This window comes from Garra rufa, chromosome 9, assembly GCF_049309525.1.
Source record: "Garra rufa chromosome 9, GarRuf1.0, whole genome shotgun sequence".
NCBI classification, from domain to species: domain Eukaryota; kingdom Metazoa; phylum Chordata; class Actinopteri; order Cypriniformes; family Cyprinidae; genus Garra; species Garra rufa.
Genome location: NC_133369.1, coordinates 19,271,138 through 19,286,382, shown reverse-complemented (window position 1 = coordinate 19,286,382; position 15,245 = coordinate 19,271,138). Strand labels below are relative to the sequence as shown.

At 35.0% G+C, this 15,245-nt stretch overlaps 1 protein-coding gene across 1 annotated transcript; it reads right to left on the bottom strand.

The window, feature by feature from the left end:
* Positions 1-3,226: 3,226 nt before the first annotated feature.
* On the bottom strand, positions 3,227-12,181 carry mchr2a (melanin concentrating hormone receptor 2a). Its single transcript, XM_073847698.1, has 5 exons — positions 11,874-12,181; positions 10,515-10,724; positions 7,954-8,148; positions 7,296-7,415; positions 3,227-5,098 (listed from the first exon to the last, which is right to left on the bottom strand). The coding sequence occupies exons 1-5, from the start codon at positions 12,086-12,088 to the stop codon at positions 4,786-4,788; spliced, it is 1,053 nt and encodes a 350-aa protein (XP_073703799.1). The 5' UTR covers positions 12,089-12,181; the 3' UTR covers positions 3,227-4,785.
* Between the last annotated feature and the right edge of the window lie 3,064 nt (positions 12,182-15,245).

Below are 15,245 nucleotides of genomic sequence, written 5' to 3'. Positions count from 1 at the left end.
ATATATATATAGAATATATATTCAAAAGGCCATATTGGTGGCACTGAATGTAAACAATGCCACCAGTAAACGAGATAAAATATCCATATATATATATATATATATATATATATATATATATATATATATATATATAGAATATATATTCAAAAGGCCATATTGGTGGCACTGAATGTAAACAATGCCACTGAACCAAACAAAGCTTGCATATTTTGCTGATTATCGCTGCTAAAAATGATCAATTAGTGTCATGTTTTGGGCTGTACTAATCGGACCAGAAAAAAACATTTGTAGTACTTTACAAATCAAGGAGAATTGTGCAAAAAACTGTCTGAGGAACAAAAGGTGTTTGTGGTTGGCCAAACTGAACCAGGATTTCCAGAGTAAGAATCTTGACAACATTCGTGTTGGTTTTTATAATTTCTAATCAGGTAGGTGAAATATTAGGCTAATATCTTATTTAATACTGCTTGTCTATTAACTTTAGTTTGTCAAAATATTGCGCTCTATATATGCTCTATATGATTTAGCAGCTTCCACAAGTTTTTACATAGTTTAGACAGCATATATTCAGTACAAAACGTATTCAAGTAGTACATTATCCATGCAATTAATGCTGTTGTTTACATCAGAGTATCTCCAACATGGCCGCGCATCTGGGTAACTGACCCAGACCTGTATAGTTTTTGATTTAATGTCTCCGCTAGAAACTTAAGTGACATGTAGCTGTCAGTGTCTTTGGGACAATATGAAGTGTTTTAATAAAAAAAAAAAAACATATAGTCTAAAGGGCTAAGCACTGTTTTGTGATATCTTGTGTATTATTTACATACTTTTACATTTGGTGTTGCTTAACATGCTGTGTGTTTTATATGGTTAAATATCAATTCAAGTGGGAAATATTGCCATAAAGTGTACTTAATGTGGATGAAAACCCAAAACAAACATTTCAAAACCAATAAACCTCACTTACCATTATGGGAATCCGTGTTTGAGCTATGCTCATTGGCAGGTTTGGTGCAGTGACTTTTCCGCACATTTACTAGGTATACAAGGTAAACAATGACTTTAATCTTTAGGTCAACTCGACTATATTTATGGGTATCACTCTATTATTGTGAGGCAGGCAGCCCCACATTGATTCCACAAACACAAAGGCGTTTCCAAGTCGATGGAATACTGCAATTGCGAGTTATTTCGTCGATTACAGGTCGAAATGTATCACAAACGAGCCCGGCGCGGCTCCCAAGGGAGAAAGGAAAATTAATTAAACACGACTCTACTTCGTGCTCACACTTGTCATCTTATATCTCGGGCTTTTCACCACCCTCGCTGCACACATAGCGAGAAGCCTGTTCCAATTAACAAAGAAGTTGTCAGGCCCTTCATTCTCGCTTGGTTTCTGCGCGTGGTACCCGCGCGCGAAACAACAGGCTGTCGGGAAACCTGCGCGCACCATTGCCTCACAGGCGAAAACCTGTGCTTATCTCTTCACGCAGGTTTCACCATGTACAGACACGTCTGGAAATATTAATTTTACATTAAAACGATTAAATTACCGAGGTCATTTGTCAGACTGCGAAAGTAGCAGCGACAAATTGTTTTACAGTTTTAAAGACTGGTGTTTCCGGGTTAGTATAGATCAAGAATGAAGATGGCAGCGGAATGAAGCCCACATAAGATATTTTTAATAAATCAGGAGCTAATTATTCGTTTAAATTTGCCGGTGTACATAATTAGCATGAATAAGAAAGGGAGGAAAGTAACTTACATACACAAAGTCTAGCACGACACACTAGACATGGCTAATATATGTTCTTTTATAGCAAATATATTTTTGTTTATTGTAACGAAATAAATAAATAAACTGTCATTAAACAATAATTTTAGTGCAAATGATTTGAAGATTGGGTTTTGTAAATACGCTAAGAAAAATAGAAATAGAATAGAATCTCCGGTTCTAGCCTTTTTCCAAAGTTTTATTCTCAATAAAACAATCAAATCTAAATGGTTTTCACCATTTGGCTATCTACGTTGATAAGAAAATACAGAAATTCGCGAAGTAGTAATAGAGTTTGACAACATACATTAAGTTTTTCTTAGATGTGACCCTGGACCACAAAACCAGAGTCAGTTGTTTTTTTTTTTTTTTAAATTGAGGTTTATACATAATTTAAAAGCTGAATAATCTAGGCTTTCCATTTTATGGTTGTATGGTTGTTAGGATATAGGACAACATTTGAAAATCAGGAATCTGAGGGTGCAAAAAAAAAAAGTATTTTTTGAGAAAATCCCTTTTAAAGTTGTACAAATGAAGTTCTTAGCAATGCATATTAAAAATTAAGTTTTGATATATTTACGGTAGGAAATTTACGAAATATCTTTTGGCATTTAAATCGATCATTTTGAACCATACAATGTATTGTTAACTACTGCTACAAATATGCAGTACATGTGCTACATACGACTGGTTTTGTGGCCCAGGGTCACATATATAAATGTATCAGCATGGCCAAAAAATAATACAACATAGGGCCTAAATATTCACAGAGATAAAAAAAAAAAAAGTATTTGATCTTGCATACAAGCTGCTATTTATAGGCTATACTGTATTTAAAAGGCATGATGAATTAACGATTAATTCGATTGACTATATATTCTTTATGTATTTTGCCTTGTTTTCAAATCCATCTGTCAACACTATATGCTGGGAAAATTGTCACCACATGCCCTCTACTGGTGAAAAATCAATTTTGTGGTATCTACGTCCAGCAGATATTCAATGTGTCTGTCAAATGTCCTCTAAAGCAGGGGTCCCCAAACTTTTTTCTGAGAGGGCCACATAATTTTCTTTTCTTCGGTTTATAAAAAGGAAATACCATGGGCCGGACTGACTACTAGTAGTAGTAGTAGTATTTTATTTTGATTTTACCTGTATTTATTATACCTTTTAATGCTAGAATAGTTTATTTTGTTATGCACCACACAGACAACTGATCATTTCTTTTCTAAAGATATACAGGTGCATCTCAAAAAATTAGAATGTCATGGAAAAGTTCATTTATTTGGGGACCCCTGCTCTAAAGTGAAACGTGGATATGGATTTTTAAAAATATTTGTGATTTTAAATTTTAGTGACACCTATACAGGTCTATAAAAATCTTTTGCTATAAATAAAATTTTAAGGAAAAATCGATAGTACAGTAAACACATTCACAAAAGAAAACACTCTTAATATCATACATTTTAATAATATTTACAATGCAATCAATAATCTTTCAAAATAAAACAAACATAAAAACAAATTCGATGTGTGAAAAACATGACACAAAAAGGGAGCAAAACTGCTGAGGTGGAAGTAACAAGGTCAACTCCATATGAAGCAAGTCATAAACAAGGTCAAACAATGTCAGATCAGCAGCAGCAGTAGTCAGTCACTTCGCTCATAGACCAGAATAATGATTCCAAGTTTGAGAAAGAGAGAACTTAAGCAATGGGGTAATATACAGGGCAAAGACTTTGCTTCGTGTGCTCTACACAAGAAATCTAAAAGCACCTTCCTGCCCAGGCAGAATCTTTATTGCTGCACTGGAATCATTGACAAAGCCAATACCACAACAGTTTGTATATTATTGTATTGAATAGAATGGTCTCAACAAGCTATGTTGACACTGAAACACTAATATTGACAAGTATTTGAACACACCAGTTGGTATTTTGCCTCTGGCTGGCTTACTAGGCCATAGAAGGTATAATTGAGAAATAGTGAGAGAGAGAGATGGAGCATTGGGGTGAGATTCCAGCCATTGCCGCAAGGCGTGCTTTAGGTCAGACGCGGTCCCTGTCTGTCTCTGGTCTGGTCGGAGAATTGATTCCACTGTGGGAGCTGGGCGGCAAACAGATCCCTGCATCTCTGCCCGTCTGGTCAGTGACCTCACTCTTTAGAGCTGCCAGCCACTTCATCATTATGCCCAGTACACACCAATCCCAAAATGCCCTTAAAGGATTTCTGCATGACGGCAACTTTTTGTCCCGAGCAATATTGATTTCTCTTGTGTGTAACAATGGTGATGTACTGAAACAAGATGAGTGAAAACATGCTCACGTGCCTCAATACAGTCTGTACAGTACAAAGCAGTCTTTAGGAATTAAACACATTGCTTGTATGATCAATTTTTCCTTCAAAATTGGTTGATAATACTATATAACATTCACAAGATAATAAATGATCACATTTTCAAATGCCAAGCTTAAAACCATAAAACAGAGCCATATTTATAGTACAAGGCCACAATGAGGTCTACTTTTGTGCCCTGAACACAGCTGTTATTATTATGATTATATTTATCTTATATTTTCTCCAGTGATGAATACTGCAAACCACTAATGAATGCAGTTTTAATCTGCCAAATGCCCCTTCAAAACATTAATTCAATTTAAAAAAAAATCCTTATTTAAAAAAAATATATAAATGTCTGAAGATTTATAGTCCTTATGGACAGAGTAGATTAGATGCACAGTATTTATGCTGTAGAGTGAAACTTAACAGTAGAGGGAACCAAAACACCACATTACACAACAAATTACAGCACAACATATACAACATAGGCCTACTGTAAAATGCGCAAAACATGCATACATGCACAAGTAAAACATCTCATTCCTCCTTTATGAAATCCCTCCTAATTAAAAACAACAACCTTCTTTCTCCAAAACAATTGTGCCAACAAAGCCTTTGATTCATCCATTTTTCACTGTTTTTTTTAGATTCAGTGTGAATTCAGCTTAAAAACTGGAGCGTGGGGCTTGGATTTCCCGTTCCACACTCGGCATGCTTGGTGTATCCCGACAAACCAGCCTGTGACGGAAGTGTCCACTCAGCAGAATGTAGATGAAGGGGTTTATGCTGCTGGCGGCGTAGCTCAAGCACACAGACAGGTAGTAGCAGGTGTGATATGCCAATGAGGGGCGAGGTACGCTTAGGTTAACCAGCTGCAGGACGTGGTACGGCCCAACACTGACCAGGAAAACCGCTACGAGAACCAGGACCATTTTAGTGAGGCGGACCACACGCTCCCGAGGCAGGCTGGTGTTATACCTATGAGAATGAGGGGAATGTAGGATTTGGTCATAAAGTATGTAGCTTAAACATTAAATATAAATTTAGGGTAGTTACACACTGTGTTCTAATATTTACCAGTCAAACCTTTACGTACACTTTGCAGAATATGCAAAACGTTAATTATTTTACCAAAAATAAGAGGGGATCATACAAAACGCATGTTATTTTTTATTTAGTACTGACCTGAATATGATATTTCACATGAAAGACATTTACATATAGTCCACAAGAGAAAAATAATAGTTTGATTTATAAAAATGGCCCCAATGGTTCAAAAGTTTACATACACTTGATATTTAATACTGTTTTGTTACCTGAATGATCCACAGCTGTGTTTTTTGTTTAGTGATAGTTGTTTATGAGTACCTTGTTTGTCATGAACAGTTAAACTGTTGTTTTTCTGAAAAAAAAAATAAAAATCCTTCAGGTCCCACAAATTATTTGGTTTTCTAGCATTTTTTGTGTATTTGAACTCTTTCCAACAATGACTGTATGATTTTGAGATCCATCTTTTCACACTGAGGACAACTGAGGGACTCATATGCAACTCTCACAGAAGGTTCAAATGCTCACTGATGCTCCAGAAGGAAAAACAATGCATTAGAGCCAGGGGGTGAAAACTTTTGAACATAATGAAGATTTGTATTATAATATCATATTTTTTATTTAGTACTGCCCTTCAGAAGCTACTTACATGTTTACCTGAAGACAAAATAAGTTAAATTTACCCTAATCTTCAAATTCAAAAAGTTTTCACCCCCTTTCCACCCTCTTAATGCATTGTGTTTCTTTCTGGAGCATCAGTGAGCACTTGAACTTTTTTGTAATGGTTGCATATGAGCCCCTCAGTTGTCCTCAGTGTAAAAAGATAGATCTGAAAACATACAGTCATTGTTGGAAAGGATTTAAATACACAAAAATGCTGGAAAACCCAAAGAATTTGTGGAACCTGAAGGATTTTTATGTAGTACAGTGGGCAGTTTATTTGTTCAGGACAAACAAAGGACTCATAAACAATTATCACAAAAAAAATAAAATAAAAATAAAACAGCTGTGGATCATTCAGGTCATAGGCGCTGATCCCGTGATGAATGATCAAGCACCCACGGAAAAACACAAGATATTCTCAGTTCGTTTTAAGCAGTGGATTGTAGCTTGTACGACTTTATTCTCGTTTTAATTTTTTTTTTTTTTTGATGTAGGTTTGCTGTTATTTTAATGGCAAATCTCAAGAGTGCATTATTGTAATACGAGAGGGTGCCTGCACGAATCTATCGACTTGCAGCGTATACTTGCTCTCCTATATAGAGATTGGGGCTCTGTGCTTCCTCAGATATTACGTGTGCGCCCTCAAACTGTGTCCTGTGTATGTGCAAATAAGTGCTTATTGTAAACGGGTACATATTAAACCCACCGGCAGAAACATAAATCGATGCCTATGTTTCAGGTAACAACACAGTGTTAAGAATCAAACTTTTGAACTTTTGAATGGGATCATTTTTATAAATTCAACTATTATTTTCTCTTGTGGACTATATGTAAATGTCTTTTATGTAAAATATCTTATTTAGATCAGTACATGCATTTTGCATTTTTAATGTGAGAAAGTTTGAATGTGTCTGAATAAGTTTTGGTTTGACTAATTCATTTGTGATCTTCAAGATGAACTCTTGAGTTCTTGTCATTTTTTATTACCATTTTCTAAACTATAGCAAATAAACTGAGAAATGTTGGTGTCTGAAAAAAAAAATGGTTTAACTGTATGCACTTTATAGAATTCTTAGCTTCACCATTTTTTTAAAATCCCTCTAAAATTGGCACATTTCGTTTTTTTTTAAGAAAACGTACTGAATCTAAGATATTTTTAATAGAAATGACTTATAATTCATGGTTTAGCCCATTAAATCTGCAACAGTATGTGCTGTCAATCTAAAACTAAAACATTTCATCTGTATAAGCAGGGTAATTCTCAAAAGAGATGTTACATCTGACAGCTTCATACAAGAAATTCACTTATTCACTTTGCAGTAGATATTCTCTTTATGGATAGTGAATTAAATATTAATGAACAAAACCAGTGTAGACCTACTGTAGCTAGAACAGTCAAGCCAGCGAAAGGATTCACAAGCAATTAAATTTGCAAATTTACTTGCTGTAATGAAGGTAAAGTCACCTGTGAGCCTTTTTGTTCTTGCGATACATTCTCCAGGTGTAGCAGAGAATCAGTATATAGCAGATGACAATGAGAGGTAATGGCAGGAAGAAGGAGGTCACAGTCTGGTAGAGTGTATACCTACAGATATACGAAGACACGCTGTCAATCAAGTGAAAACAGTTTTAAACCCTCACAGTATATCTCACTCCACTTATTTTAATTAAACAAGAAGGATGGAGCCATAGCCTTCTGTACATGCAGTTTTCTGGTGAAAGGGAAAAGATAATGACAGAAAAAAAAAACAGAAGCTAAGGTTTTATTGTGTCGCTTTCAAGTGACTATAAGCCTATGAGCCACTATGCTGAATGGCAGCTTTCACAGTAGATAACTGCTTTTTTCACTGTACTGAGCTGGAAAAAAATCTATATAACTTCACAGGCTTTGTAGCAGTTCTCAAAAAAAGCTGAAAATGGTACATCAAAAACAGCCATTTGTTTCTAAGCCATTTTCTTTTTCTTTTCAACAGATGATTGTGTAACAAAAGAGTAACAGAAGGACAGAATTCAGACTTCAAAGCAAGACTATGTCAATAAAAAACAAACAGGAGGTGAGATATGGAAGGATAATCAGACCTGTGCAGCAGGTTATAGCACACAAGTAAAGCAGAACCAATTACCAGAGCACTTCTTTGGGAGAGACCAGGTTAAGTGAACAGCTCTCTAGGCCGTCCCTGAAGCGGATCACTTTGGCATGAACCCAGGCAGGCAGAACCATGATGAAAGAGGCAGCCCACACAAACAGGTTAATACGGATCGTCCTGGATCTGGTCCTGAGACTCAGTAGACGAAACGGATGAACAAGAGCCAGGTATCTGGAGTGCATAAATGGAAAACAATGTAGATTTTACTCTCCATATATGTATTTTCACCCACATACTGTATGTGTTGTTTTATCATTTAATTATTTGCTGACATCTATATGAAGCAAAATGTTCCATTTAAAAATGTGAAGACACAATCTGACATTTACTGTAAAGGACGGACAATCTTGCTGCCTAAAGAAAAAGCAGCTGGGAGTGAGGTCTTAAATCATCTTGTGCCATTTAATTGAAATTATCTTCTCAAACCCAGTATCCTGCAGATGCTGCATTGTGGGAAATGTGATCAAAAGCCTAAAGATCAAAAGCCTAGATCTTTAAAGCTATATTTCTATTCCACTTGAAACAATTTAAGGCTGTTTTTTTTTTGTTAAAATTATTAATTCATCTCAATTTCCTTGTTTTTATGTCCTGTTGTTATTTATTTGTATAGATATATTTAGCTTTTCGAATTTCACAGCACTTTGGGTTAAACTGTTTGTAACTGTGCTGCATAAATGAATATTGAGTTTACTTAATTGATCTATAATTGTGGTAAGAGTGGCCTCTAGTGGTAAGAATACACTGTCGCAGCTCTAAAAGAGACAGCGATGCACTTGGTTTAAACTTTGTGCTGCATAAAAACATTTCTGCAGTAGCAGCCACAATCCGAAAACTATATGCAATTTGCAATGGAGAAGCTTTATCAAAACCTACTCAACTTTTATCAAATGCCAGTGTAGCTTTTACAATTCAGTGACTAACAACTCATCTGTGAATAAATGCATGCACAAACCTTGAAGTATTTACTACAAAATAATATATTAAACATTTACATCATTTATTACAATGTTAATTCAAAACAAAAACAAAACGGATGATGAAAATGATGATGCATCAAGTACCACTAAAATATTTACTATTTTCTGTTGCAATACATGTACCACTCTTGGAAACATATTTATATACTCTATAAATAAATATATATTCTTTATGTACACTGCCAGTCAAAAGTTTTTGAACAGTACATTTTTTTTCTTCTGCTCACCAAGCCTGCATTTATTTAATCCAAAGTACAGCAAAACAGTAAAATTATTAAAATATTTTACTATTTAAAATAACTGTTTTCTATTTAAATATATTTTAAAATGTAATTTATTCCTGTGATTTCAAAGCTGAATTTTTAGCATCGTTACTCCTGTCACATGATTCTTCAGAGATTCTAATAAAGAAATTCTAATATTCTGATTTGCAGCTCAAAAAACATTTTTCAAAAAAGATTTTTTCAGGTTTCTTTTGAATAGAAAGTTCAGAAGAACAGCATCTGATATGCAAATCTTTTGTAACATTATGAATATCTTTATCATCATCTTTAGCATCCTTGCTAAATAAAAGTATTAATTTCTACAATTTCTTTGCCCAAAATTTTTTTTACTGACACCAAGTTTTTGAATGTTATAGTGTACTTTACAAAAGCTTTTCATTTCAGATAAATTCTGATCTTTTGATCTTTTTATTCATCAATAAATCCTGAAAATTATGTATTCAGCTGTTTTAAAATATATTCAAATAGAAAACAGTTATATTTATAGTAAAAATATTTTAACATTTTTACTGTTTTTGCTATACTTTGGATCAAATAAATGCATGCTTACTGTTCAAAAACTTTTGACTGGTATTGTATTTATTTATATATTTGAATAAACATTAAGCTACTTTCCTACATTCCTACATATTTTCCTACAACATCAAAACAGATCATTTTGGGGAGAGAAAAATGTAATTATTTATTTATTTATTAAATTATATTTATTTATTCAAGTATATATCATTAATTTATTTCAAACAACCACATTTTTCTTCCCCTTTCCTTCCAGATGCAATAATTAATGTCTCAGAGGGTTAAGGACAAAATTAACACAAATTATCTTAATTTAAGATGAAAGCAACATACAATGCCACTGTAAAAGAAGCTGAGCACAGAATACATACCATGAACTGTTATTTTCAAAGGAGATTAAATTTAAATTTAACATCAATAATTCATAGAGGCCACTTTTTACAGAATATTGTTAATATTATGCATCAGGACATTCAGAATCAAAAGATGAGTCACATCCATTTCTCAACACATGAGATCCATATGAATTCACTTTTGATTTTGAGTCCAAACCAATAAAAACATTTTAATTTGATTTAAAATGATCTGTTTTTGTAAATAAAAATGACTCTTTAAATGAAGAAAAAAATGAATCACTTGTAAAATGTGTATTGTTATATTTGCTGAAAACCCCAGATCTTAATTGCAATCAGGAAATCAAATTATTTTCATCTGAGCATAATTTGAAGCACACAGCATCAATATTTCAGTGATCACACACCTGTCGAGACTCATAGCAGTCATGACTGCAGCGCACGCCACCTGGTTGCAATTATCAAGAGAGGTGATGATGGTGCAGAGGGTGCTGCCGAACACCCAGTGCCCTCCACGCGCCCACTGGTGAATCAGGAATGGCATAACGGTCACGTGGACCAGATCGGCCACAGCTAGATTCCCCACATACACATCTGGCACTGTCTTCTTGGCAGACCTGCAAAAAAGACAAGAAAGAACTTGTTGTGATCTGTGGTCCCTTGATGAGATACTGCTAAAGAAACAAGGAAATGAGTGAAAATAAAATGGCAAGTTGCAAGTTACGTAACCTCCAGTGAGTGACAGCTCCAGTACGGTTGGGTCATGGCTAATTCCTGAATGAATCCATCCACTGGAGCAGTAAAAATCCTCGGAGGAATTCCTCCACAGCTAATTAAAGAGGCTACGTATATCAGCCATTTCCAGTGCCATGGTCCACAGCTCACATCACTGTTCACATCAGCTTCAGAAATGGTTTGGTGCTGCTCTTTTGTGTCATATTTCAAAATATGGTATTATTTATGTATGTATGTAGACTATGTGTGTAATTATGTATGTATGTAGACTATGTGTGTATCTATGTATATATGTATGCATGAGTGAATGTATGCATGTAGACTATGTATGTCCAAGATCTTTTTTGAAATACTGACACAGTAACAAAAAAATTGTTGGACATTCATGTATGTATATATATATATATATATATATATATATATATATATATATATATATATATATACTTTTTTTTCTTGTGATAAAATCAATTTAATCTATTTTTTTATATGATAGAACACAATTCTGGCAAATATATTTCTTTAATTTGTGATTCAGCTAATGAAAAAAAACATTATGATATTCAAACATTTAAGAAAAAAATATGTATTTTTTTTATTTTAACATCAAATTAAACTATCTATTCTTGCCATATAAGATACGTCTTTGCATGAAAAAATAATCAGATGTTAAATGTATGGTGACTGTATCTCACTGTATGCTTGTTTTAATACAGCTATCAAATCCAATTACATATTTTCAATCATGATTTCAAAAATATTCTTGAATCTTCATAAACATATTTTATTTTTTTCTATGATTATATTATGCTTTGTTTTTCTTTGGAATTCGACATATTCTTTCTAACTAGTTATTCGTATATGTAGAAAGAGAAAATCTTTAACCACTGTTATCCCACCAGTTCAAGGGTAAGGGTATTGTAGAATTCGAGGAAAGTGTCATTATGTAAACATATGTTTTTTAATATACCAACAAATGCAAATGAAATTAATTAAAAAGAGAGTTTCCCCACAACAACCTGTAAACTCACCTTAAAATAGTCACCAAAACCAGAATATTTCCAACAAGCCCGGTGGAGCACAAAAATCCAATAAACGCCGGGAGAATTTTGGTTTCCGTAACGTGAACAATGTTATAATACTCATCTGCTGGATATCCTGCAACTGTCTCATTAGCGCGCGTTCCGTTGTCTAATTTGAACGTAAAGTTCCAAACAACAGGTTCTAACTCCACCATGGCGTTCATCACTTACGTTTCATTCTGATCGACGAGAATGCGCTGAAATGCGGTAACAGCACACGTACTTGTTTTGTCCATGGAAAGTCCTCGTGGGTTTCAGCATCCTCATCACACCACACCATGCGCACTGGCGTCTCCACTCTTACCAGCGCGCGCGCACGCACGCAGCCCCTTGTTACCACCAGTCTGACTCACTCCAACTCGATATTATCGACAGGTATTATTGACAAGAATTTTACGAGATTTTATCGCACATTCGGTCCTTCAGTCAAACGCCAATCAAACTGTATTAAAACAGTTGTGTCACTTTTAAGGTTATTGATTATAAACAACAAAGTCAGCCCTAATGCGTGAAGTCGTGGTTTGAAAAAACCTGCCTGGAACGCAGCATTATTAGTCTTCAGTGTCACATGATCCAAATTGGCGGCACTGAAGGTAAACGATGCCACTGAACGTAACAAAACTCGCATATTTTGCTGGTTATTGCTGCTGAAAATAGTAAATTATTGTCATGTTTTGGGCTGTACTAATCGGTCGGACCAGGAAAACATTTGGAGTACTATAGACTGCCAAAAGTTGTAACAAATAAAGAAGAAAAGCGCAAAAACTGTCTGAGGAAAACAAAAGGCGTTTGGTTGGCCAAACTGAACCAGGATTTTCAGGGCAATCTTGACAACATTCGTGTTTGTTCTTATAATTCCCAGTCAGGTAGGTGAAATATTAGGCTATTATCTTAATTAATACTGCTTGTGTGTATCTTCACCACCTATTAACTTTAGTTTGTCAAAATATTGTGTCCTCTCCTGCTTTCTAAGTCCTTCTCTATATGATTTAGCAGCTTCCTTTTTTTTTTTTTTTGTAGTTTAGATAGCATAAATTAGCAGAAAAAAGTACTCAGTACTACATTAAACGTGCAATCAAATTGTTGTTTACATCCGAGTATCTCCGTTATGGCCACGCATCCAGGTAACTGACCAGATACTGACTTAAATGGAGTAGTTCACTTTCAGAACAAACATTTACAGATAATGTACTTACCCCCTTGTCATCTAAGATGTTCATGTCATTCTTTCTTCAGTCGTAAGGACATTTTTTGAGGAAAAACATTTCACGATTTTTCTCCATACAATGGACTTCTATGGTGCCCCCGAGTTTGAACTTCCAAAATGCAGCTTCAAATGGCTGTAAACAATCACAGCCGAGGAAAGAAGAGTCTTATCTATCTGATTGTTTTGCTAGATAAGACCCTTCTTCCTCAGCTGGGATCATTTAGAGCCTTTTTGAAGCTGCATTTAGAAAGACAAAGAAAGACATGAACATCTTGGATGACAATGGGGTGAGTACATTTACATTTTTGTTCAGAAAGTGAACTACTCCTTTAGGTTGAAAATGTTGAAAACAGTTGTGTTGCTTCATATTTTACGTACACTGTTCAAAAGTTTGGGGTCAGTAAGGTTTTTTCTCTTTTTTTTGGAAGACAAGAATAGTTTCATTCAACAAGGATGCATTAAATTGATAAAAAAAATGACAGTAAAGATTGTATCCAACTTATTCTTTAACAACAAAGTAAGCATATGGGCGAGACTTCCGTTTCATTAGCCGCTATAGGGAAATAAGGAGAGGAATAACAACGTGTAGTAAACAGTAAAACAGTTTGAACTACAAACCAGTGTGTTCACAATTATTATTAAAACAGACAGAGCTAAAAATAGCTGGATACGAATGAGACTGGAAAATAGAGCCATAAAACTTCCAAATGGCCGTGTCCAGTTTTACAGGAAAAATATTTTTGAAAATTTGAAACTTGATAATCAACCATCAAATCTGCATACTAGAATAATTTCTGAAGAATAATGTGACACTGAAGATGAGTAATGGCTCAAATAGAACAGAGTTCTTTTAAATTGTAAATATATTTGATAATATTACTGTTTTTTCTGTATTTTTGATCGAATTAAAAACTGAAAAGTTGAGAAATTATGCTCCATTAGGACCGCTTTCATTTCACCTAGTGAATACATTGGAAAAAACATGTATTTTTTACATTTATGCATTAGTCACAATTAGGGGTGGAGCCGAACCCGAATACGGTATTCGGAAAGGCACAAATAGCGTGTTTTTTACAAATACTTATTTCGAACAAATACTTAAAAAAATATTTGTATTCGGGAACAAGAAAAACTTTATATCAAAAAGCTGTGTTTCCTCGTGAGACCGCAATCAGTGTATGCCCGCATGAGTGAGTGACATTCAGGAGCCGCGGGGGGTGGGGGTAAAACAGGTGACGGACACAGGGTGCTCCACACAGCAACAAAGAAGACTCGGCTGAGTGAAAAAAGACTTCACTGCATCACTATTTTTGTTGAATAGATTTTTGTACCTTAACTGGGTTCCGGAGGCAGCTTATAACTTTCGGGAAGCGGAGTTTGATCGGGAGATTATTCCATTAGGGGCCATTCACATGTAGCGTCTTTTGCAAGCTCAAGTTCGTTTTTTCAAATGTAGACGCACGGTATGCGCGCACATAATGGAAGCGACGCGGTCGCGACTGCGGAATGCGGGTCATGTGACAAGAACCAACTAATCAGCTTCTTCCTTTCACGAAAAACATTAAAAGCTTAGCCAAGATGGAGAAACAGCCGATCATAGCTGTTACAGAGATAACAGTTTTTAGTAGCAGAGCTACTGCAAGCAATGTTTAGTTTTGGAAATCCATTTATCCTTTTCTGAAACTTCTGCGTCTTCATGAATAGAGCAGGTCATGGTTGCTTAGCAACGGCAGACGCCATGGAAGCGCAAGCTGCAGAGCGCTTTGGAAAGAAGGAGAAAGCGGCGCACCTAGCGTTTTCCACGCGTTTTTAGGCGCAACATGTGAACGGCACTTTATATGGTACGTTTAAGTTACTCTGTCTCTTGCAGACAGCAAGATGTAGGCTATAGGCTAGTTAACCTTAGCATAGCTTCCCGTCACTCATTATTTTCATGTCTATTTTGAATTTTACTCGAATACAAATACAAATACAAATACTTTTCCCCCCTCAAGAAATACAAATACAGATACAAATACCAGCTGCTTTGCACAACCCTAGACACAATGTATTCAAAGTTGCATATACTGCATTCAAGGTTTATTTCATCAGCTCATGCATTTCATTGCAATTGA